The sequence below is a fragment of the Strix uralensis genome, chromosome 5 (genome assembly GCF_047716275.1).
Source record: "Strix uralensis isolate ZFMK-TIS-50842 chromosome 5, bStrUra1, whole genome shotgun sequence".
In the NCBI taxonomy this organism is placed as follows: Eukaryota; Metazoa; Chordata; class Aves; order Strigiformes; family Strigidae; genus Strix; species Strix uralensis.
In genome coordinates this window covers 33690750-33713659 of record NC_133976.1, presented here as the reverse complement: position 1 = coordinate 33713659, position 22910 = coordinate 33690750, and the positions used below count along the sequence as shown (strand labels likewise).

The following is a 22910-nucleotide window of genomic DNA, read 5'->3' as shown; positions in this document are numbered from 1 at the left end:
GATTTCAGTATTGCTGGGATCACAGTATCTTCTTTGCCAAAGACATCTTTAAAAAGGAATTATTACCTCTCCTCAAATAACTTTTTAATTTATTTACATATTATCTTGGATTTTTCTCAACCATGCAAATTAGACTTTACTAGCTTACCCGAAATTTACTCTCCTCAAGTACAATAAGCTAATCCTCTACTGAAAGAGTACAGAGAAATTTTCATTATTGCAGTGGCAGTGTAATTGTACGGTTATGTTTATGAGTATAATATATAAATTTATAGCTCCACAGTGCAAAGAATGCTCAGAACTGCCATTAAACCACTTGCAGACAATTCTCATGATCAAGACATTTAAAATTGGTTTTCAACCAAGATGAACTATTTTTCATGGTTACAAAAGCTAAATTAACGTACAACAATTTTAATACTTGGTTACAATAGCCATATACAATTTTAAATTATAAAATATCAACAAGTCTACTCTGTTCCTTTCTTAAAAAGACACTAACAATTTTGCCTTGAATCTATCTAATAATTTCTGCACCCATTAATCAATGTGTTCATAGACCAATTAGATATGCATTGAAATGCAAATTGGGGGAAACAAGTTATTTAGTCTACTATGTAATAATGAACAATTTCATGTTAATTTGCTACGTACTGAATATATGCAAAATATTAAGGTTATTTGCACCTAAACGCAATTCTGCCTCCCTTTCTACTGAAAGTTTCAAGCGCTTGGTTTAATAGATTTAATCAGCTTTCAGAATGTAAGCCCACCATTTTTGGCATTCAAATACCTGACTGAGAGGTCTGCTGGAAGTCCCTCATGGGGAATAGATGCTGATACAGCCCTCATCTTAAAAGAAGCATCAACTCCAATTTGAACTCTGCTTTGCCCTCAAGGACCGGAACAGCAACGTGGGGGTCAGTGCGTGAGCACAGTGCAGCAGGGCTGGGTGCTGGGACCCGCAGCGCCTGGGAGGGGGCCCCTGGGAGAGGCAGCTGAGGCCACCGGGCTCTAAACTCTCCAGAAACCAGTCGCTGTTCCCCGCACAGGGCCATGGTGTTTCTGTTCAGCAGGTCTACAGCATCTTGCTTCTATGCCACAGCATCTCCTGCCTGCACTTTTATTTATTCTTTTCATTAAACTAATTTGAACGAGGAAGATTGCCTAAAACAATGCTTCCTGCTTCATTTTAAAGTAGAATTCTAGTATGAAAAGTGCTCTGTAAAACTGGGGAGTGGGTGTCTATGTCTACAGTTCCAAACTCTCTGCTGAGTTTGCATGAACATTTTAAGGCTGAAAACCCTGAAGAGTTGGCCTGGGTCCTGAGACACAACTCTCATCTTTTCCACATTGTTTAATACACTGGGAAGAAAACATCAGGCCAAATTATTTACTTGCATGAAACCATTATCTCCAGTTTAAGCTCAAGACATCATCTGGATACTCCTTTGCTTCATATCATGCCCCTGGTGACACCTCTGCAATTACAGTGAAGCCATGGGTTTTGCACAGGGTGGAGGCGTCCACTGCAGCGCAGGAGAAGCTTGTGACTGGCTCAGGAGTGCAATGACTGCAGGAGCACCCAACAAAGCCACACAGCCTTGTCTTCCACACATCAGCCTCATCTTCCCATGGCTTCTGTTGTGCAGGGCTCTGCTCCTCAGCAATACTTCTAATCATCATCTCTGTAGAGAAGCACCATCCCTCAACTCCTTTCTTCTTCCCTTCACCATCCAAACAAAAAAATTCATGGTTTTGTGCATTTACTCAATGTTTATAAAGCAATCTAAAGATGGAACATACAGCTTTAGTATGATACTGTTGAGCAGAGCCAAAAAATAACAAAAAGCAATTAAAAAGACGTCCTCAACAATGGCAGTGTTTCCAGCTCCAGTTACACAACAAGGACAAATCTGTAGAGCAAGGCTATATAGTTCTGAACAATCACAGCAAAAGCCAACCTAGCTGGTACTATTTAGAGAACTGCTCATATGAACTATTGAACTGTCTCATCTCTTTTAAGTCAAAGTGAACAGGGAAAGCATCACATACAAAGTTGTACTGCCTGGCAATTAAATTAGTATCTGGAAAGTGCAGCAACTGAGTTTTTGTTTACAAAAACGTACATTTTCCAAATAATTGCTCATTGCTTTAAAATTACTACAAACAAGTTTTCAATGAGAAGCAAGACATTTACTATAAATATATTGCTAGGAAGTCCATGTATTTAATAATTTTTAATACAACAGTGGAGGACTTTAAGCGAATGTTTAACTGAACAAGAATCGATACACAGCAAAAATGTACATGACTATACACTTCATTTAATGTTACATTTTGGCAAGAGCAAGTGCCTTATTACTTCTTCAAGAAATGTCTTTCTCAGTCAAGCAGAAGTAGCTCCCATGTGGGAGAGCAAGGACTATTATGTTACATGGTTTTACTGGAGATAATTCTTCACTAAACCAATCAGACCACATAATAACAGCATTCTAACACCAACTACAGGCCCTTGGAGACCAGTTTGTGTGTGGCCTAGATTTCATAGGCTTCTTTACAACAGATGTGTTGGATGAGGGTAGTGTTACTTCATATATTAACTTGTGTGTTCCTTAGGTAAAACAGCAGTAATAGTTTAAGTTCTACTTCTTACATATCCTTCTTGTAGAAAGCGTGTGCCTTCTGCAAGCAGATGATATATCTGAATTCAAATAATCCACAGCAATTGCAATTCATCAATTTCTAAACCTCACCAGAAGTAGTGATAATCTCTTAAAGATATATCAGTGACATCTCACGTATAAGAAGCTATATGTTTAAGAATGCCCAGCTACAAACAACTGTGCAGCTAAGTCCAAAAGTTCTCTGAAAGAGCAAAAATTTATGTATCTATTAATTTCTCTTTGTTCTATCATGATCTTCAAGTCTAGAAACTGTATTTTCATAGAACCATAAATGAAAACAAAATCCTAAAAGCTCTCCTCTCTGATGGATGCTAAAAGAATCCCATTACTTGAAATGCACCAGTTCAAGATTAAACAGGAAATAATCAGCTTTATGCCAAAGGAAGGACCCCACCCTGCAACTTTTTATTTATAAAATACTGAATTGATGGAAAGCTATTTCCTAAATCTGCTCCATGGTAAACTTATTGCTCCATCCAAAACAGGAAGGGTGAAGTTTATCTACAAAAGACTCTATGTTAATTCTCTTGTTAAAAATGCTTTAACAGCTTTCAGTTATGTGCACTGACCATAAAGGGAAGCAATATTCATTTAAGGTTCATCAGAATGGGGTATATATTAACAGCAACAATTACATGACAAACCAATCTTCATTGTCATAAAAACACACCAATATTTTTGTACAGAAAATACAGCAGTTTAAAATCCACATATATGGACTGTATTGCAGTCAAGATCAGCAATGATGCATTTGCTTTTATCAAAAAAGTGACTAGTGGTGATTTAGTTTCCCCTCAACAAAAATCTTCATACTCAATTTCAACAAATATCCTCAGCTACAAATATGCTCAGATTCAACATTCTGCATTTAAGAGGGCTCATTTCTGTTAATGGGCAAGACAGAATTTTATCCTCAGGTGTGGATCACCTGTATTTGATTGCATGGCACAATGTAAACAAACAGCAAGAGAAGAAAACAAACAAAAAAAATTCTTCCTTTTCTAATTAAGAGCAACTCCCAGCAGATCAGTTGTACAACTAACTGGCAGCAGCACAGTTATTATAAACTCAAAGCTAGTGGACGATGAGTTGGAGAACCAGCCCTTAAATGAGAAGACTTTCACACCATCACTGTCTAAAGAGCAACTTCATTTTTTTATCTTAAATGGTTAAAAAAAATGCTAGAGCGATGGGCATACCAAAGGCTAGGTTTTTTAATCATGTGTGCAGCATAAAGAAAATACTACACAAAATAAGTAAACTACTGTATGTAACGGACAACTTTTCAGAAAGGAAAAGCAACAGCTGCAAAAAGAAAAACAATTACTTAGATTACCAACATTTTATTACTTAGTTTATGTTAAACCTTAAGGTTTCTGAAAGTTTAGAATTACTTCACACATTATATTAGCCTCACAAATCAGTTTTATTAGTGCCTCAATAATGGATCGAATTTTTTTCATGTCCAAGTCGTTGTCCTGTCTCTACCCTCTAAATAGTCACTCTCACCATTTACTTTAAGTACTCATTTCAAATATAAAATCAAATAAAGGAAAAAGTAAATTTAGACCATGTTTTTGAAGACTTCTGTAAGCTTTCCCTGGCTTGTGGATATCTTTTTCCACATGCAGCTGTGACGGCTGAAAAGACTATTCCCCTTTCCCAGCTGTCACCATCCCCACACCAGAAACCATCACACCACTTGTTTGTGTGAGCCAGCGATATACAGGATTACTCCTAAAACTCATTTTTAGGCAAAGTCAGCCTGATTAGGTTGCATGCCCATCAGTTGTGCTGCAGGGAGCAATCGCCTATTCTGAGTGTAAGGGCAACGAGCAGCTGTAGATGACATCTAGAAAGGACATCTATAGCCTTACTAGTGTGTCCAGTCTCTGAGATCATCCAGGACTGCTCATAGAACTGCTACCTAACCTAGATAAAGCACACAGGATCTGTGCTGAAACAACCACATACTCAGAATGTATCTTCAGTCAAATACGAAATAAAGAAAGAAACAGAACACAGAACTAGCATAATGGCTGGGGCAGGAGCAGGTCAGAAATGCTGTATGGTGAAGCCTCATTTTTCACTGCAAAGATGTTAACCCCTTCTGTATTTTTAGGATTCAACACCCAAACTATATCTCCTTCTGAATCTGTTCCCACAATTCTAGCTATCTCCACTTCAATTTGGAAGCAGAAATCTGATCCAAAAATCGGTTAAAATAGAAAGCATGTCTTTCCCCAAAGAGAAAGCCACAAGGAATAGAGATTGTCTTTTATGGTTAGTAAATCACATGTCTTAGGGCAGTGATTACCAATTCTGGTTCGAAGGGAACATAGTAGTTCTGCATTTACTCAGTGGATACACCACTGACTGTATCCCACAGTACTTGTAATTAGTTATTTGATAAGTTTGGGTTACAGCTCATAAGTAATATTGAAGAATCACAGCAATTAGCTGGTTCAAAAAAGACTGGGAATCACTGATTTTTAAATTGTGAACTATTTTTCCATGTGAAAAACAAGCCTGTTTTGTATTTAAAAAGATCTTTTGAGACTAAGAACACTGGCTTTCTATTTCCTCATTACAAGCCTTTATTAATGAGATAATTAAGCAATGCTGCATTTCAGCACAAGAACTGGTACCTATCAAACTCATTAAAGGAATGTCTGACACGTTCAATCCAGCGTCACTGAACATTTTCCAGAAGTTGTCTGATGGGGTGAACTGACAGAGGACAGATTTGGAACGAACTTGGCAAGATACGTGAACACACTTGTGACTTTTTGAAGTATTCACTTGTCTTCAGATTCTGGCATCCACTGAAAAGCTTTGATTCTTTTTGAGTCTAGCTTCAGTCAGCCCTTATAAAAACTATTATGAACAACAGAAGAAAACTGGGATCATCAAATACTGTTTTGCGTTGGCTTGTTTGGGTTCTGTGGTTAGTTGGGTTTTTTTGAGAGAGCACTTTAGCTCTGGGTTCTTCACATACCTTAGAGCAACTTTCTGTGATCCCTGACACCTATAAATTGTGAAAACACCATGATGCACCAAATTCACTAAGGAAAAAAAACATAACAGAGATATTTCTAGTACTCAAGAGCCCAAACTTGCACAAGGATACTAGAGGTCTAAGACTCAGTCCTCTTGGATTTACTTCATGGAATGTCCTATTTATTCTAACCATAAAACAAGAAGGCTGATTATGGTACCAGTATTTGTTTACTAGTAATGATGGTAAAACATCATGTAAATTAACAAGTCAATTAAAAAAATTAAAGGTAGAACAAATTAGCCGCTACCCAGCAGTTCAGTCAACTTCCTGCAGGTCAAAGATTTGTTGAGTATCACCAGCAGCATTATGAATTGTGGTCACTTCAGAGATGCAGTAAGTTCTGCCTCTAGCCCACACTCCAATGTGTAGAACCTCACTCTGGCAAATCACACAGGCAACTAAAAGGTAAAGTGGGGTTTGACTCTTCAACTAAACACTTCATAAAATTTCAAATTACCCCCAACACCTTGATGATTTGAAGATATTCTCAAATAATTACAAAATCTGCTAATATCTGCAAACATACTTACTTTGCCATATTAATCTTTAGAGATACGTAACCTATTGTTTGAATAGTCTAAAATAATTCACCTTAGGGCAGACACCAAAACAAATAATTTCAAGTCAAACAGCTAAAATGTGGGGAGAAAGTAAGCTAATAAGGAGGTAATAAAAAGAAGATCTAAGCTAGATAATGAAACTGGAAACCACATAACTATATGTGAAAGTATTTATTGAATAAAATGTACTGTTACGATAAATAAACTTTTAATGCTGTATCTCTAAGCAAAATAATAGCTGTTGCTGATGAAGTCTACTGATGCTGGATTGATACAGTGTGTTTTGGATAAGAACAGCATGGAAAGAGAACAGTGAAGTCTCTTTTGATAAGCAGAACTAAACAGTTTACTGCCTAAGATAAAAATAGGTTGCTAAAGGTCAAACACTTTAGTACAATAGCCAAAAGAAACAGCACCATGCCATTTACCTTTTAACCTTACTTCATACAAGATTACCATGTGCTCTCAAAGATACATAATAGACAGGGGTTATTCGTACAAACATATCCTGAAAAATAAGGCATTCCTCACTTCATGCAGGCTTCCAGAACACTTTTTTTTTTTTTTTTAAAAAAAAACCAAACAAAACAGTTCATGCTAGTAAAGATCTGTCTGAACTACACTGTCTGGAAACACAATTAAATGAGCGAAAAAAAATTAATTATTTAGAATAGAGCAAGACAAATTAAATAAAAAACCACAATGAAAGTGAATGACATTTTCTCATTTCATTTAGAAATTACAGTGGACTTTTTGTTTTTTAAAATCACATAGGGGTATAAACATCGCAAACTTTCTATTTTCAAATCAGCAGGTAAGACATCAAGGATTAGTATCCACAAAGGATTGATTTACATGCTAACCAAAGGATTATTTATTTAAGAGTACCATGGACTGTGTAGAATGATAACAGTAACCGTTTCATTTAAAAAAAAAAAAAAAAGAAAAAGTTGCCTTCTACAGGATAAGTCAGTAGCTTACACTCTTAATGAAGAAAATCACTTTCCATTTGTTGGCTGCAATGCACTGAAACTAGATCTTAGAACTATTGCTTCGTTTTAATATGATCCATTGACTCAATTAATCTTACTTCAACTTTGTATTAACCTTTCTTTCACTTGTTCACCTCTTCTCTTTGTTCTCCTTAGCCTACATTGCTCAGCAAACTACACTGTGGACAAAGCCAAATCACTCTTCCTGCTCCAAAGACCCTGCAGTTGGCCAATACATACATAATAAAGAAACCACTACTGAAACCCTGACTACCCTCCCTTCTGCCACCGCAATTTTATCCAAGTCTTCCTCATTCCCTCAGCAAGTCTTCACTCAAGCTCCCATATAACCTAGCTCTTTGAAAAATCAGAAATTAATTGAAAAAATATTTCACATCAACTGAATTATCAAAGTATCTTTGTATTACCTTGTGGCATAAATGCATTTACATCTCATGCATTTCCAGCACATACAAAAAACATAAACAAAAGGTATGTTTCATAACTAAATGGAAACATTATTTAAAGAAGAGAAACAAAGACTGCCCACTGTTACAATTACAGACATGCACACATGTTCTTTCAGAGCTATAATTTTAGATATCTAATACAGTAGCTTTAAGGAATACAGTAAAAAGCTATGTGCTTACACATTAACACATAGATGCTGAGCAATTAATATTTAAATGAATTGCAAGCATATCAGTGAAAGCTTGTACCCTTACATGCATAAAACCTCACCTGACATGAGACACTGGGTATTCAGACTCAGCTAACATGTTAAATGACTCTGAAAATCTTAGTTGATCCACGATGGACAAAACCAAGCTCATCAGTTTATCCCTAACAGACCTCTGCATATCTTAATATAACTCTTCAGCAATATGCACATATATTTTTCAAGAATACTCAGTCTTACTGTACAGAAACACTTAGTCAAACAGCACAGACTGAAGAGAACCTGAAGCCTGAGATAAATAAGACATGAGCCATGTTACTATAAAGGCACTAGACTTTCAAAAATAACCGGTATCATTTTTAACAAAAGGGTTATAAGTGATCGAATCCTGCTTTTCCTAAAGGAGAAAGGATAATTTTTATGATGAATGTTGTGATTCAAAAAAGTGGACAAACTGGTCCATACGCAGAGTAAAGAAAGAGGCTTGGTGTTGCAAAGAAGAGGTTATGTTCTCGGAAGTCCCCAATGTATAGCACAGGTTTAAGACAAGCAAGGTTACCTTACATTTTCACTGTCAGAAATACGTACATGCAAAAACTATGTTTCCCCCATCAATAAAAAAAGTATTTGGATCAATATAAGTGAACAAGGAGGGAATAATCTTTACAGTAGATGAGATACTTCTCTTTGGAATCACTGCTCTGGCTGCTTACCATGACATGAATAACACCTACACAAATTAAAAGGCTCCAGAGCCAGCTCATTATAATGATACATGCTTTTCTTGGTAGCAAAAAGCCCATCCTGCTTAAAATAGAAAGGAACACTCCTAAAACAGTTTCTTTGGTAACTTATCTTGGTCATGAGAGACCTTATAATGACTTTAAACTCAAGATTTTTTTTTTTACCACCCCACATTCCCCAAATACCAGCTGACAAATGACATAGAAAATTCACACACCAAGAACACATACTGTATTTAACTAATTTTTTAAAAGTATGACTTATCAAATCACGTATAAATTCACAATTTTAGATTTATCACATCTGTATTAGATATGTTAATGACTTAATACTGCAACCATTTTACTGTATATTTACTAGTATACAGATGATAATTGTCACATTTGGAATGCAGATGTAATTCCCAATCCAAAAGGAGATTGCAAGAATAACAAGACCAATAATTCTGTTGTATATTATGAAACATTTCACTCTGTTATTAAAGAACCAATCACTTATAGGTGGGCTTAAGAAACCAATAGCCTAAACGAAATCAAGGGTGAGTCAAGACCTTTCCAGAGCTCAGAGTTAAACATTTAGGTATCCTGTTACTAGAAAAATCAAAGGGGAAAAAAAAAAAACCATTAACTGACCTCAGTGAAACAGGAAACAGAATCTTAAGAGTTTATCTTTGCTTCTGATTTAGCAAAAACATAGTTGCAAGAAAACATCCTTCAATAGCAACGTAAGAAAAAGGAAGACTGTACAGTGAGCTGCAGTTATGCCTAATAGTAAATTTGAGAAGAACTATGAAAAGCATTTAAAAATTAATCAGGGCATTTTTGAGTTATGGCTAGACCTACACTTGGGTAAGCAGATTAATAATTTCATTAAAAACTAATTTTTACAATTAAAAAATCATTCACATTAACAAAATATTCACATTTAGTACATTTATTTGTAGTTGAGAAATACAGTAAACCGAATCAGACAACAGAACAATCAGCAGTGACTGACATGTTTATCAAATTCTTCAATAAGCGATTTCAGGTACTCGATGCAGGAACGCTGCATTTCCTGCCTTATGATTGTAGCTTCCTGCAGATGCCTCAAGGGCATCCAGAGGAGAAGACACCAAGATGGAAGCACCTGGCTGCTCCCCACTTGTTTCTGGAACCAGAAATAGCAACAAGTTTTTTTTCTTGCATGATGTAGTGTCTCCACCCTCCAGCCAGGGAGAAACTCCACCGCATTTGCCCATGGGCTTTAGAGCTTCAGTGGAATTAATTCCCATCTCCACCCATGTTCCTCTTGTTCCCCATCTCATTCTGTTCCCCACCCTCTTGGCTGCAGTTCCTGATCTTGGCGCATATTTTTTTTTCAACTGCAAGCCTAGTCCCACCCTTGTTCATTGCTTCCCACACTCCCAATTCCCAACTGTATCTCTCCTGTCACCACAAATCCTTTCATCTCTTTCAGATTTCCTCCACCCTCCAATTCAGGGGTCACCTCATTCCTCAGCTAGACATAGTTCCACTCTGCCTCTTCGTCAAAAACTCTTGCATTCTTTTGCCTCTGCCTTCTGGATGCTCTCCTGCATCCAGTCCTCCTCTTGTCTTCCCCTTGGCATGGTCTCTCTCCATAGAGAAGGAACTTTGACAGGAAGATTCCTAACTTGACATGCCTTCCTACACTGGTTTCTCTCCTTTCAACTGTGTGAAAAACCCTGCACTTTTGTTGGTGGTGGAGGGGTGCACCAGTCACTGTCAAGAGCTGGTGAAGGTACAGTCTCCATCCCATTGCTGGGGGAGTTATGGGTGAGACTGCCCCACCAGTAGAAGTCATCTAATTACAGGTTTCAAGGAGGCTGTATTCAGCTCACAGGTCCCCCAAAATGAACAAAGAGACATCTTTATTTTAAACCATAACAGTCTATGTTAAACTTTCCTGTTCAGTGGGAACATTTATCTGTAATTGCACACTTCCAGTTCTTCATCACATTATAGCTGACAGGCAATAAATACGTAAACCATTCAAAAATGTTTTGATCTTCATTTTCCTAAAGTGCAAATACTTTAATGATCTGTAAGAGGTTAGAGTTTGAATTAAAAGGGACCATTTAGTTTACAAAACCAAGCCATTTCACTATCAAAACCACTGGAAATTGTGACTGCTCTTTCCTTTCAAGATCTACTCAAGAATTTTAGTGGCTGAAGTAGCTGGGTACCAGCTTGGTTCACAACCAGATCAAAGTTCGGCTCCAACAGGCCAGCTGGAACAAGCTGTCATGAGGGTGTCTAGTGATGCACTAGTGCTCCCAAATGAGTAAATTCTCCAGAATATGTAGAACCAAAGCTACTGAAGTTCGAAGATGGTGAGGTGTCCTAAAGGAAGAAGAGAGCTCTGGTCATGGCAGCTTTAGATAGAAATTAAACAGAACTGTTTTTAAGAGTTTTATCTTCCCTATGACAAAAATAAACAGTCACTATGCAAAGAGTTACTGTAGCTTTTTATAGATTTCTGCCTGATAATTAAAAAACTTTGGGTGTCTAAGGCAGTGCTTTCAAGTTACCGAATGTTCAGAGATGGTAGTGGCTTGACACACAACACAGCATGGATAATCATTTGTGGCAGCAGGCACATTTAAGAAACCACACTGTGAATAATAGAACTGGTTAAAGAAATATCTGAAAACTTTTCATTCTTTTTCCTGATCCGATTCATAGCCAGGCCCCACAAAGACTACTGTGCCAACACAGTGGACAGTACAGCACAGGGATGTAATTTTTTTAAACTATGGTTGCCACCAAACTCTGTAATGTGCAGCTGAGGTCTGCAATGGTACAAGTTGGGGGGTTTTGTTTTGTTTTGCTTTATGAAACAACTGCAGCACTTGCTTAAGGGGACTTTCTGATGTCTAATGAGATGCAATCATATTATGGTCTTTCTCCACTGGAACTCATACAGTTTCTGCTACTGCCTGTTTTCATAAAGCCTGTAACAACTAATCATCTTGGTTTATGCCTGAAGTGAATTTAGTTGAAACCTGACAACAGAGTCAAAAGATACACAGCACAGACACTCTGCAACTGCATAAGCTAGTTTCTCCAGGAAGCCAAGTTAAAAAAAAGGTAATAAAATGGGCAAATTTCCAGTTGAAGATGATCACTGAAAAGCTTGTGTCAGCATACCCTAATCTATTTCTCCTTTTGTGATTAAAAATGCTTATGTGGAGATTTTTTTTATTTAGGTAGCACTTGACCAAGAGAGTTAATATATAAATTACCTACTATACTAAGGTGGTGAACTGCTTGTGGGGAGTAATTATGGTCAAGTAAGTACACCCAGTATCCACCTAAGTACCACATTTCATGCTGTAATGAAACCAAGTATTTAAGCTATCTGGAGGGCAGGAGAGGGGGAAAGATTGCTAGCATGCCAATTAAACCATGAAGAAACAGTATCAAACCCATCTATTAAAGGTTATTAGTGTCACTCAGAGCAATACTTGAAGTTCAATAGTTCAGAAAATTAATGTATAAACAGTCCTTTTCAAGATGCATGAGAAGCTAAAGAACAACATGACCCACTTGATTTTGTCAGTATTCAACTTCTGTGATTTTATAAATCAGGTAGACTCTATTAGCCTTTCAGTCAAAGCACCAAGGTAAAACAAGCACACTAAAACTTTGTCCTGAGGGGAATGTGGGCTCTTGTTTTTCTGCCATATTTTGTGAAGCATGCCATTGTGATATCCATACTAGTGAATGTCCAGACAGTCACTGAGGACTGAAAGTCACATAAGTGCAAATAAGAGTCAAACAAAACAGGAAAGTGATCCTTGTGGGTTGGTGATAAGTGATGATGTGCATTAGTCATTTACACCCCAAGATAAAAATCTAATGTTTTTACAGTCTTAACTTACAGAAGAGGAACATGCATAAGCAACTTATGCAACAAAAGATTTCTTCCCATATCATTTAGGAAAGTACATTCCCAATTCTGTTGCCTTTTGGAATTATCTTTCTAAAGGAACTATGAAAAAGACCTGTAAGATCACCCTTATATTTTAAAGGTCAGAGCAAATAAATACTTTCTGTGACAAGATTTTAAGATACAAACCCATATAAATACTATATGCACTCAAAATAATTTGAACAAAAACCATGTAACAGTCCTCTGTAAACTTTAGCTTTTTCATTTTAAATAATTTGCTTGCTTTCCAAATGCCACCCAATTAACAGCTGTCACAGCCGTTACTAATGTTCACAGAAAAGAACAAGCTATTAAAAAAAGTATAGCCTACTCATCTTTAAAACATACTGAGTTTAACCTGCTCAGTTAAACAACTGCCAGAAGAAAGAAGACATCAGGCTAAGCACTGAGACACAGAATATAAAAACAAATAGAAACTTAAGAACCAGGTGACAAATACAACCTATCACCAAAGTGTCTTTGGTCACAGATGACCCTATATTTATACATGAATCAGTGTTGTAAATAAATTAGATTACAAATGGATTAGAGGATTAAACTACATGTACCAGCAAAACTGTCATCTACAAAACCAGTTTGTTATAAGAGCAGCTCTACGGTCTGTAAAACACACACGAAAAAAACATAAAACTGTAGATTCACACTTCAGCAAATTTTCCCTACCTACAGGTTGTCTGTGTGATACTCTTCTGTTGCTGTCTACTCTGACTGCCTGAGGTCTGAATGCTTTTGTCAGTGCAGGAGAAATGGCAACCAGCTTCCATGCTAGACATCAAGTCCATCCTGTCACCTACCTTCCTGCCACTGCCTTTCATTTGGCACTTACCAGGGTTTTTTGCATGTTTGCTCAGTTACCACCTTCCCATCATCACATATGGTTTTGTGAAACCTTTCCTTTATGACACTGTCCTCTGTTTGCCTTACATACATCCTGTTTTAAGCACCACTTGGATTCCTCTTTCAACTCTGAGTCTTTCAGAAGATCAGTGCTCAGACTGGGAGCATTGGGAATACTGATAGAGCTGGTGTGACATCAGTGTTGGGGTGGAGCGTGAACAGATGCTACACAGTAGTTCTTTGAGCTAGGGCTATTTCTGAGGCAATTTACATTTCCGGATCTAATTATTAGGTATATGGGACTGATCCTATTCTCATTCTGTTTCAATTCAGGAAACAGAAGGTTTCTCTGGTAGCAATGCTGAAATATTTCTCTGAAATTCAGAAGTTGCCTTGTTCAAGAGACATAGGTGATAAGAAAAATACAAAAAAGTTAAAACTTTAAGCCTCAGTGCATTAAATCAACTGAGAGAGAATGTTATCTTCCACCCTTAAACCTGTTCAAAAATAAAATCGAACAACATTGCTAAAACCACCTCGCAAGTCCACCAATGCCATTCTGTTAAGGCAAGAATAAACTGGAGAGAAATAGAGGCGGCTCTCTCTATCCTCTACGTTAAATCCAAGTTATTAAAACCACCACCAACAAAACCAATAATTCTCACTCACTCACAGAAACTACTGCTTTTTATCAAGGCTCAGACTATTCATCCTTTCTGGTTTTGTCCTTCAGCTTTCTCAGGAGGTTTGCCAGTGTCAGTTCTGCTTATCCTTCCAAGCATCTTAACTTCTAGCAGTTTTTTCAGTAGGCAATTTCTCATAATGAGTTCCTAATTATACATCAAGGCCCACACATTTTTAGAGAGTTTCTTCTCTTCTTAATGCCTTTTCCAATCCTGTTTACACTCATCATCTCTTGAAACTAATCTTTCTTCTTCCTAGTCTACTCAGTATTATTGTTTCCAAGTCTTCTTTCAGCCTGTTAAATTCTTCTGGTTTCTCATGACAGAACAAGAAATTTTAAATCAAACAATCACTGCTAGCTGTTGATTGAAAAAATACTATTTAATGGACAATTCCTTAGTTTTTCACTTTATCTGACCAAGAAATGGATCTTGTCTTTCAGATTTGAACAGCTGGGCACCGAGTGAAACAGGTACAACCTTCCTTCACATTTCCTTTGGTTACAACTAAGTCCAGCAATTTTATCAAGTACCCTCTCTCATTTAAGTCTTCCAGAGATCTACAATCAAATTATAACATCTGTAAACAATCCCCTTTAAGGCTGACTGTAAGCAAACAGTCCTCTTTGAGATCTTGCAATCTGCTGTACTGCTTGATCACATAAATGAAGAACCACTACATCAAAAACTGTATCAATGATTACATTTATCAATGGGTTGAGTCCCCAGAATTCACCAACTTCAAAATACTGTGCTCAGCACAGGCCAAAAACTGTTTACATTAAAAAACGTAAGGCAAAATAAACATCAAACACAAAGTCTTCCATAGATAGGTAGTGATAGAAAGCTAAAGGTGAATTCAATCTGATGCATCCAGGTTTCTCTAAGAAATACCCTCCTGTACTGGATACATGCGTACATTTCTGGTGTTAAGTTCTCTTAAAAGTATTGCCCTATGAGCACTGCATACTAAATAACACTCACTTTTTATCAGCTTTCCAATGAAAAAAGCTTCTGGCAAAAAGCTGAAATGTGGTAATACACTTCCTTATTAAACTATACCTTCAGGTGCTGAAGTAAAATGAGTGAGTTGCACTGATTTTGCATATGTAGCAGTTTGAAATTATGAGCAGTGCATACCAAATAACCCATTAATGTCCATGGAAATGGAAGAGAACATAGCTAAACAAATGAAAAGTGAAGGACTGCAACTTCTCAAGCATGGTGACCCAAACACAAGAAAAGGAAAGTAGCTAAAGTTTTCACATCCTTTTACAAGTATCCTGCTTTAAATCAATGTATTTGTAAGGAGAATCCATGATACAATGAAGATACTGACCAAAAGCTTTTATGTTCCCCATCTTGCAGTTTCATAAACATGAAAATGCAGATTTCTAACAAACAGCTGAGATTTAGAAAACTGAAAGATCCCAGCACAAAAAAGACTTAAGGCAAGTGTGAACTATAAAGATGCAAATAAGCATAATGACTTAATTAATTTGATTTTGCAATGATAAAAATTAAAGTCTAGAGTAAGTATTAAAAGGTAGTAGAAAAATCAGTAACTCGGAATTAATATGCAAGAAAAAGTGCCTGAGAATGTGTAAAAAGTAAATTACTTGCCTTGTATATAAGGAGAGGGGTACTGATACAAGGAAACTAATAAACCACAAAAGCATGAAACAAGATCATAGGCAGATGATATCATTAAGTAAAGGAATCGTCATCAATTTTTCTGAGAAGCCTAAGGCAAAATACCAAAACCTGAGACAAATGTTTTCTTGATTAGGAAAAAATAAATTAACACACCTAATTACATCTTACATTTAAATAAAATAAACATAAGCTCAGAGGAGGCATGATACTTATTATGCTACCAACCAAATTAGACTGATGATCATGATGATGAGTCCATCATTCAGGCCTTGCTACTGTGTATTAAGTACACAAAGTTTGAACGGCAACAGAAAAGCTAGGAGGGAACCAAAATTTACAGCTTCCCCATCTTTTCCTCTCATCTGGCCTGTTACTCTTGTCTGGTCTACTCCCATCAGAAACAAAGCATGTCTGACCTCATCCATAATCAGAAATAATCCTTTAATATGTTTTCTAGCTACTGTTCCAGTTCCTTCAGCTTCACTTAACTTACCTACCTCTTAACTCATATTTTAATCAGGGAATTTTTTCTAACCTAGATAATTTTGCCTGAAATGAGCAACAGCACAAGCAGTCCAACAAGCTAATGTAAGGAAACAGTAACCTGTTTCCCTGGCTCAGCTGAAGTCAAAAGAAAAGGTACAACCAAGGCCAGCTTTGACAGCCTCCTTCATTCCTTCCTGGATTCCCATTAGTCCAATTTATTAATTTATTTATTTTACTACAACTGCTAAAACTTAAATGTTTAATCTAACATACCCAGAATTTATAAGTTTTCTGGTATACTTACCATGGTTTCTCATTAGCTTATTCCCAGCCAAGATGTGGAAGCTACCTCGTATTCTCTTTCACCTTACACTGTCGAAGCACTATAAAACAGTTTTGTTTGAAGCAAAACATGGGACACAGGAGGGGTCGGGGGCAGGGAGGAAGGCATGCAGTATACTTCCATACATTACAGAAATTGTGGTTATTTTATCACGACAAATACCTGTATATATTTTTTTTATGGTCTGATATTTAAACCAAAACTTTCTTAACTAAGTCCTTGACATGTAAAGTTTCATTCTGTGAGCTGTCAGTCTTCTCTCAGAACAGCACCTCCATCCCATTAAAAAGCGTTAAATATACACAAAGACAATTCAGTTACTGCTATATAGATTTTACCAGAACAAGAGATCTGACAAAGAAGAAGAAGAACAAGAAAAGGTTCTGAAACTACACACACTACAACTACTAAAACCTAACTGTTTTTCTTACTTAACTGCAACTTCTAGGCCAAAGATTTAACTAACTTACCTAAAAAAGAAAAGCAGTTAGACAGCAGATTTGGAAACAGAATCTGAACAGCCTGTTGGCCCAGCCACACACCCATTTTTTCTTCTTTCTGTGCACCATATATATGACGTTTCAAATGCAAGCTTCACAAAAATCTGTGATTTTCAGCATCTTCCAGCAAGAAGGCTGTCCAATTAGGGTGACAGTTCATTAATACTACTGAGGGCTGTTAATAAGTAACATTCATTGACAAAGTCAAGTAACCAAGTAACTGATCCGAATGTTTGAACATTTAAAAATATTATCCTGCTGGACATTTTAAAATACTGTTGAACTGAAAGCATCCAGTCAGCCAGTAATTCCATTAAAAAAAAAAGCATTCATTAATGTATTAATTCCTACGCTTCCTTCTTAGATGCCAGAGCTCTGTGGTAATAGATAAATTGAGGTCTGAGTGTCAAATCTCATTCAGAAACTTAGAGGCTTGATTTTTTGCCAAAATCAAGGAAGGTACTTGGCTCATTTGGTAAAATTTGTCTTCAGAAAATAATAGATTTTCAGATGTAACTCATGTCACTTCAACTTGCATATGCAACACTTAAGAAACTGGACACATAATAATGGACTAATTAACACAGTGTTGCAGACTTGATGTCTAGACAAGATAAGACATTTCAAGAACCCCTGCTACTCATGCTCATAAAGGAAGAACAAAGAGATAGCCTTTTGTGTAACACCGACGCTGAATCGCTCCAATTGTGAATTTAACACCAGGGACATGTTTGTCATCACTTCCGAAAAAAAACACACTTCAGCACATTATGGGCTAAAAGCATAAGCTGATCCTTAACTATATAAGAAGAGAAACTAAACTCCAAAACAATACTTTAATGTATATTTCATGTTATTAAATGCAAAAATATAAAAAAAGTGAATGAAATTGTTACATCAGCAACCTATGGACATTCATTGACCTTGACATGCTAATGCAAAATTCTCTGCTATGTTGTTTTCAAGTACCCAGACCAACCTTTTAAACACTTATTTAATGGGCATCTATCGCACCATGCTAAGACAACATATAACATCACATTTCAAAATTATAATTGTGGAGGAAAGAGGGAAAGGCATGTTCAAAGGCTAGCTTAAAAACAAAACAACACACTATTTTTGTGTTTGAAAACTCTCCAAAGTTTCTGATTGCTTACGAATAGGACATCAAAAGCCACACCATGGATCTAGACCCAACTTCACAGGATATATTAAAACATGAGACACATGTTAATGCTGAAGAATTTTCATTCAGTGCAAAAGAGGCACAAAGATGGAAAAGAAGATGCACCAGGATGGAAGGGATCAGTTTTTCCAGTACCTGCCCTGTGGAAGTGCCAGAAAAGATCCTGTTCTACCAACCACAAAGTGTCAGGGCCAGAGGGTCCCAGGAACTCAACCCTTCCCCTGAGAGCAGCTGAGGCCCCTGAGCAGGTCCTGATAGGCAGGTGAGGCCAGCCAAAAGCAGGGGACCACAGCAAGGAGCTGGGACTCCACAGTTCATGGATGGGGACAGGAAACGACTAGGAGCAGGGAGCAGAATCTCTGTCCTTGGTGGAAAGCAAGCATGATCTGAAGAACGGTATGCAAGACTGTGACGGCAGCTGAGCTCAGAAAGGGAGCAGTGAAACACTGAAACAGGCTGCCCAGAGAAACAGTAGAGTCTCCTTCACTGGAAATACTCAGGCCTCAACTTGACAGAGCCCTGAATGACCTGATCTAACACCCTGTTTCAAGAGAAGACTGGCCCAGGTGAGGTCCCATCCAACCTGCAGAAGGCTACTGTCACTACGCCTGATGAGACCAAAGACTACCAGGATCTGCAGTCCCAGTTCAGCAGTGTTCTGAAGTGCCCGTGCATCTTCAACCACGTTCTTCCTTCCCAAGTAATACCGGCAGAATTCAGATTAAACATACGCTTTAGAGTTTTTCTAGTTTGGGTGTCATACAGGTAATTCTTGGCTCTGTTCAAATAGTGTCTGGATTTTTCCAAGCCTTTATCCATGAGCATAAATTCTGTTCTCCTCTCTTTATGTCAGCTTCAGTTAATACTTGCAAAGCAACTGCAGACTCTTAAAAGATAGTTACTAAATAGCAAACAGCGCTTGTTTCACAATCTTTGTCCTGTCATAGTCAGCACACAAAGAGTTTTATTCTTCTTCAAATTACATGATTTTACATGAATGCTTGCAGTAAGTCCCCCATCAAACAAATAATGTACAAATATTTTGTTGATGAGCCAGAGCGACCATTTACAATCAAGTTACATTTAAAATTCTGATTTTGATGATTGTGTCATTGTAACTTAGAGGAAAGCTAGAGGCAACTTTACAGAAGAGTGGTATGAGTGATACATAACATATGGAGATGGATTTATTTAAACAGAACACCTGTATGAATATTTCATTCAATTGCTTAAGGGGTTTTGTTGTTGTTGTTTTTTCTTAAGAGAGGTAACAGACTGTATCACAAGCTGCCGCCCCCCTTCTTCCACTTAGGGCTTCAGGCTGCCCGTTTCTCTGCTGTACAGCAATGAATTTGCTCATTGCAACACTGTACATGTTCTGTCAGCACAGCCTTTTTTGTCTGTGCCTCTACCTGAAATTGTACCATACTGTGAAGTAAGAGTACGTATTTGGAAAATTTTGCTCTTTTTCCTAGTTGAAGCTTTGGAGACAGATGCATATGGAGAGGACAAACCAAATAGGGCTTTATCAGGAGTTTGGAACAGCAGGAATACCTGGGAATCAAGATAAGAATAAATATGAACTGAAAAGCAAACATCACTAGATCTGGTGCTCCAAGAGAAAGCAGAAAAACTTGGGAGACAGAAGAGGTCTGATAGGTCAAGCCTTCTAATCCAGCCTCACTTTCTCAAACACTGGCTGGACCCTCACCAAATCTTAGACACATACCCAGTGGCACAAGAAGTTACTTCTACCCTGATTGATTTATTTTTTTATTTTATTTTAAATACTTTAATACCTGCCCAGTGAAGACTGAAAACCAATCTTTCAGGAATCTTGCTTTGCAGAAGGTTTACAGCTACACCATTTTTGCAGCATAACTCTTTGTAATAAGTATTTTATTTTAGTAATCCTTCAACAAAATTACATTCCAGAAATAATACAATAAAACTAGGTATTCAGAAGCTACTGGAAACACCTGAATGAAATTCAACTGGAAAAAAGTCCATAGAACAAAACATTTTTCTGCTGTTGAGTCTCCAAGATAAATAATCAGAAATAAATTATGAAAAAGCTTTCTTACAAATGTATTCTATATTTCATTATCACATCAGTCTTCCTATTCCTGAAGTGCACTATAGCCTACAGTTCACTTTTAAGATTTAAATGTTACATCTATATAAACAATACAGCATGACTAGCGATAGTATTAAATTTGCATTTTACTGTGCAAAAACCAGAAGCATACTTTCAGTTAAACAGTAGTAAAATCAGTACAAATTATATTGAGAAGTTCATCCAAAGAACCTTTAGTAAGCAGTTCATCACAGGACTGCAAATTCAGTTTCCACTCCAACCTCTGCTCCCTCTCATTCCTTGTCAATGGCAGAGAACTCAAGCCACACAGAATTAAAACAAATTCACTTTCAGATGCTGACAACTGAAAGTCAATGGAACACTGTATAAATTTCTACAGAGAGACTGCTTCCATATACAGTAGGAAGATTCACAGCATTTCACAATTATGAAAATCATCAGGACTATCATAATAATAAATTTTCTGGATTTTTTTTTAATTGCTGAAGCAGAAGTTATTTATCTGAAAAACACAGGTCACTTTACACTCTTAAGTGTAAATGATTAAATACGTATCTTGTCTAGCTCTCAACAAATTCACTGTACCCGATTTTATAAAAAATTACAAATCTTGTTCAGCTGAATAAAAAGTATTGAAGATACTTCCAGTATCATTCTAAAATCTTATTTTAATTCTGCAGAAGCTGACAGTTTCAATATTCAAATCAACAACAGGAGAAACTGGTTCTATGAAAACCAAATCTTTTTAAGTTATTCCTCAGGCTTTTCTGAGCTAAGTTCCTAAAAGTATTCTGTTTTACAGAACATAATCTAGATTTCCTTAGAGATAAGTGCAAACATAATCACATTAGATCATACTGAAAGCAACATTTGGTTTTTATGCCCACATTTCATCTGTTTTCACTATAAGCCTGTCCTTAGGACCTAGGGGAAATAAACTAATCACAAATTCACCAGCATCAGGCTAAATAATCACAATCACCATGTTTTAAAAATCTGCTCCTAGTCTTTTTTCAGTTTGTCATTTTTAAATAGTCATAAGTTTATGCCTGTGGTAGGAGCTGATTTAGGCCATGTAGGACCTGGTGATCAGACACACAGGGATAAACAAGCTGCACCATGACTCTCATAGTTACAGCATGCTCTGGTTAACTCCATCCCAGCCAGACCCAGCACACATGTAAAGCCATGCTCACCAGGGACATGATTATGCAAAGTCAACATTAAAGAAAAAAGAAACAAAACCAATGGAGTATAAAGTCGTTTTTCCAGCATCAAGAAAAAGGAACAACAGTGCTACAGCACAGGAAATGGGCTCACAGGCAACAGAACAAAGGCCACTAGAATTAAGATGGAAAACGAAGACCTAAAATAAGCTTATCTCGAACAAGACCAGAGACCTATTTTCTTGAAGATGTTATGAGATAATCATCAGGGGGAGAAGTGATCCAGATTTCCCTTCCACCCATCCCAGGCTTACACTGAAAACACCGTAAATCAGAGCAAGTTTGAAGAAAGTAATCTCTTTCTCCCCCCAAATTATAAACTTTAAATGTAATTTCCAGAGCTGGGCATAGTTGCATTTACATCAGAAAGATCAAGTCAGAAAACTCTCCAAACTCTCCATTTAAAGTAACAAAAACATGGAAGCAAAATACTTTGATTGTTTATGACAAATGAAATTCAAGGTTATTGTAGATAATTTCCTTGCTGTGAGGTGCCATGATATTAAAGACTAATACATGAATAAACTTCCACTGAACCTCCTCAAAAACTCAATGTTACAAGAGTAATAGAAATCTTGGTTTATATTAAATCAATCCCCCAAGTACCCAACACAAAACAGAAAAGAATATAAATTTAGAACACAATATCCCTCCCTCATCTAGATATAAAATACCAAAGTGAAAGTAAAACTTAAGAAGTTTTCTTCAGAGAATCTTCAGAGAATGACAAAGGCCCTGAGATTCAAAGATGATTTAAAAAGAAAACAAAAACAAAAACCCCAACAAACCACACCCAAAAAAAACCCCAACCAAGAAACCCAGACCAACAGGCAGCTTCTAGTGTTCAATCACAAACTGTATGTATTTAAAGAAATTACAGTGTAAAAGTAATTTTTGATAATTTGATCTCACATAAAGCCTTGCTTTTTAATTACATTTGAAATTATTTGTATTATATTTGATTTTAAAACAATTATTCGGAGCAGTCATTTTCTTGGCTTGCAAAATAGCAGGTATTGCATGTAAATTACAGAAAACTACCACTAATTCCCACATGCAGATAAATGCCATGCTTCTTCAGAATTAAGTAGAGATGTTATCATCACATCATCTCAGGAAATCAGATTACATTCATATTATGCTCCAAGAAGAAATAAATAAATCAACATATTTCTAGCACATCAAACCATTACACAG

At 36.8% G+C, this 22910-nt stretch overlaps 1 protein-coding gene across 9 annotated transcripts in view; it reads right to left on the bottom strand.

The window, feature by feature from the left end:
* PPHLN1 (periphilin 1) overlaps nucleotides 1-22910 on the bottom strand; it is a 72836-nt gene that overhangs the window by 8286 nt on the left and 41640 nt on the right. The window contains exons 11-12 of one of the 9 annotated variants that reach the window (XR_012629185.1): nucleotides 16665-16743; nucleotides 11012-11086 (exon numbers count right to left, since the gene is read on the bottom strand). The exons of 4 other annotated variants lie outside the window; for them this stretch is intronic. Coding sequence is in view for 4 of the 5 variants with exons in the window: in XM_074870385.1 (XP_074726486.1) it covers nucleotides 19746-19943 (198 nt within the window). In the remaining variant the exon portion in view is untranslated. Of the gene's footprint in view, nucleotides 1-9381; nucleotides 11119-16664; nucleotides 16744-19540; nucleotides 19944-22548; nucleotides 22825-22910 lie in introns of those variants that run through there. 4 more of the 9 variants (XM_074870388.1, XM_074870391.1, XM_074870385.1 and 1 more) reach the window with 4 other exon arrangements.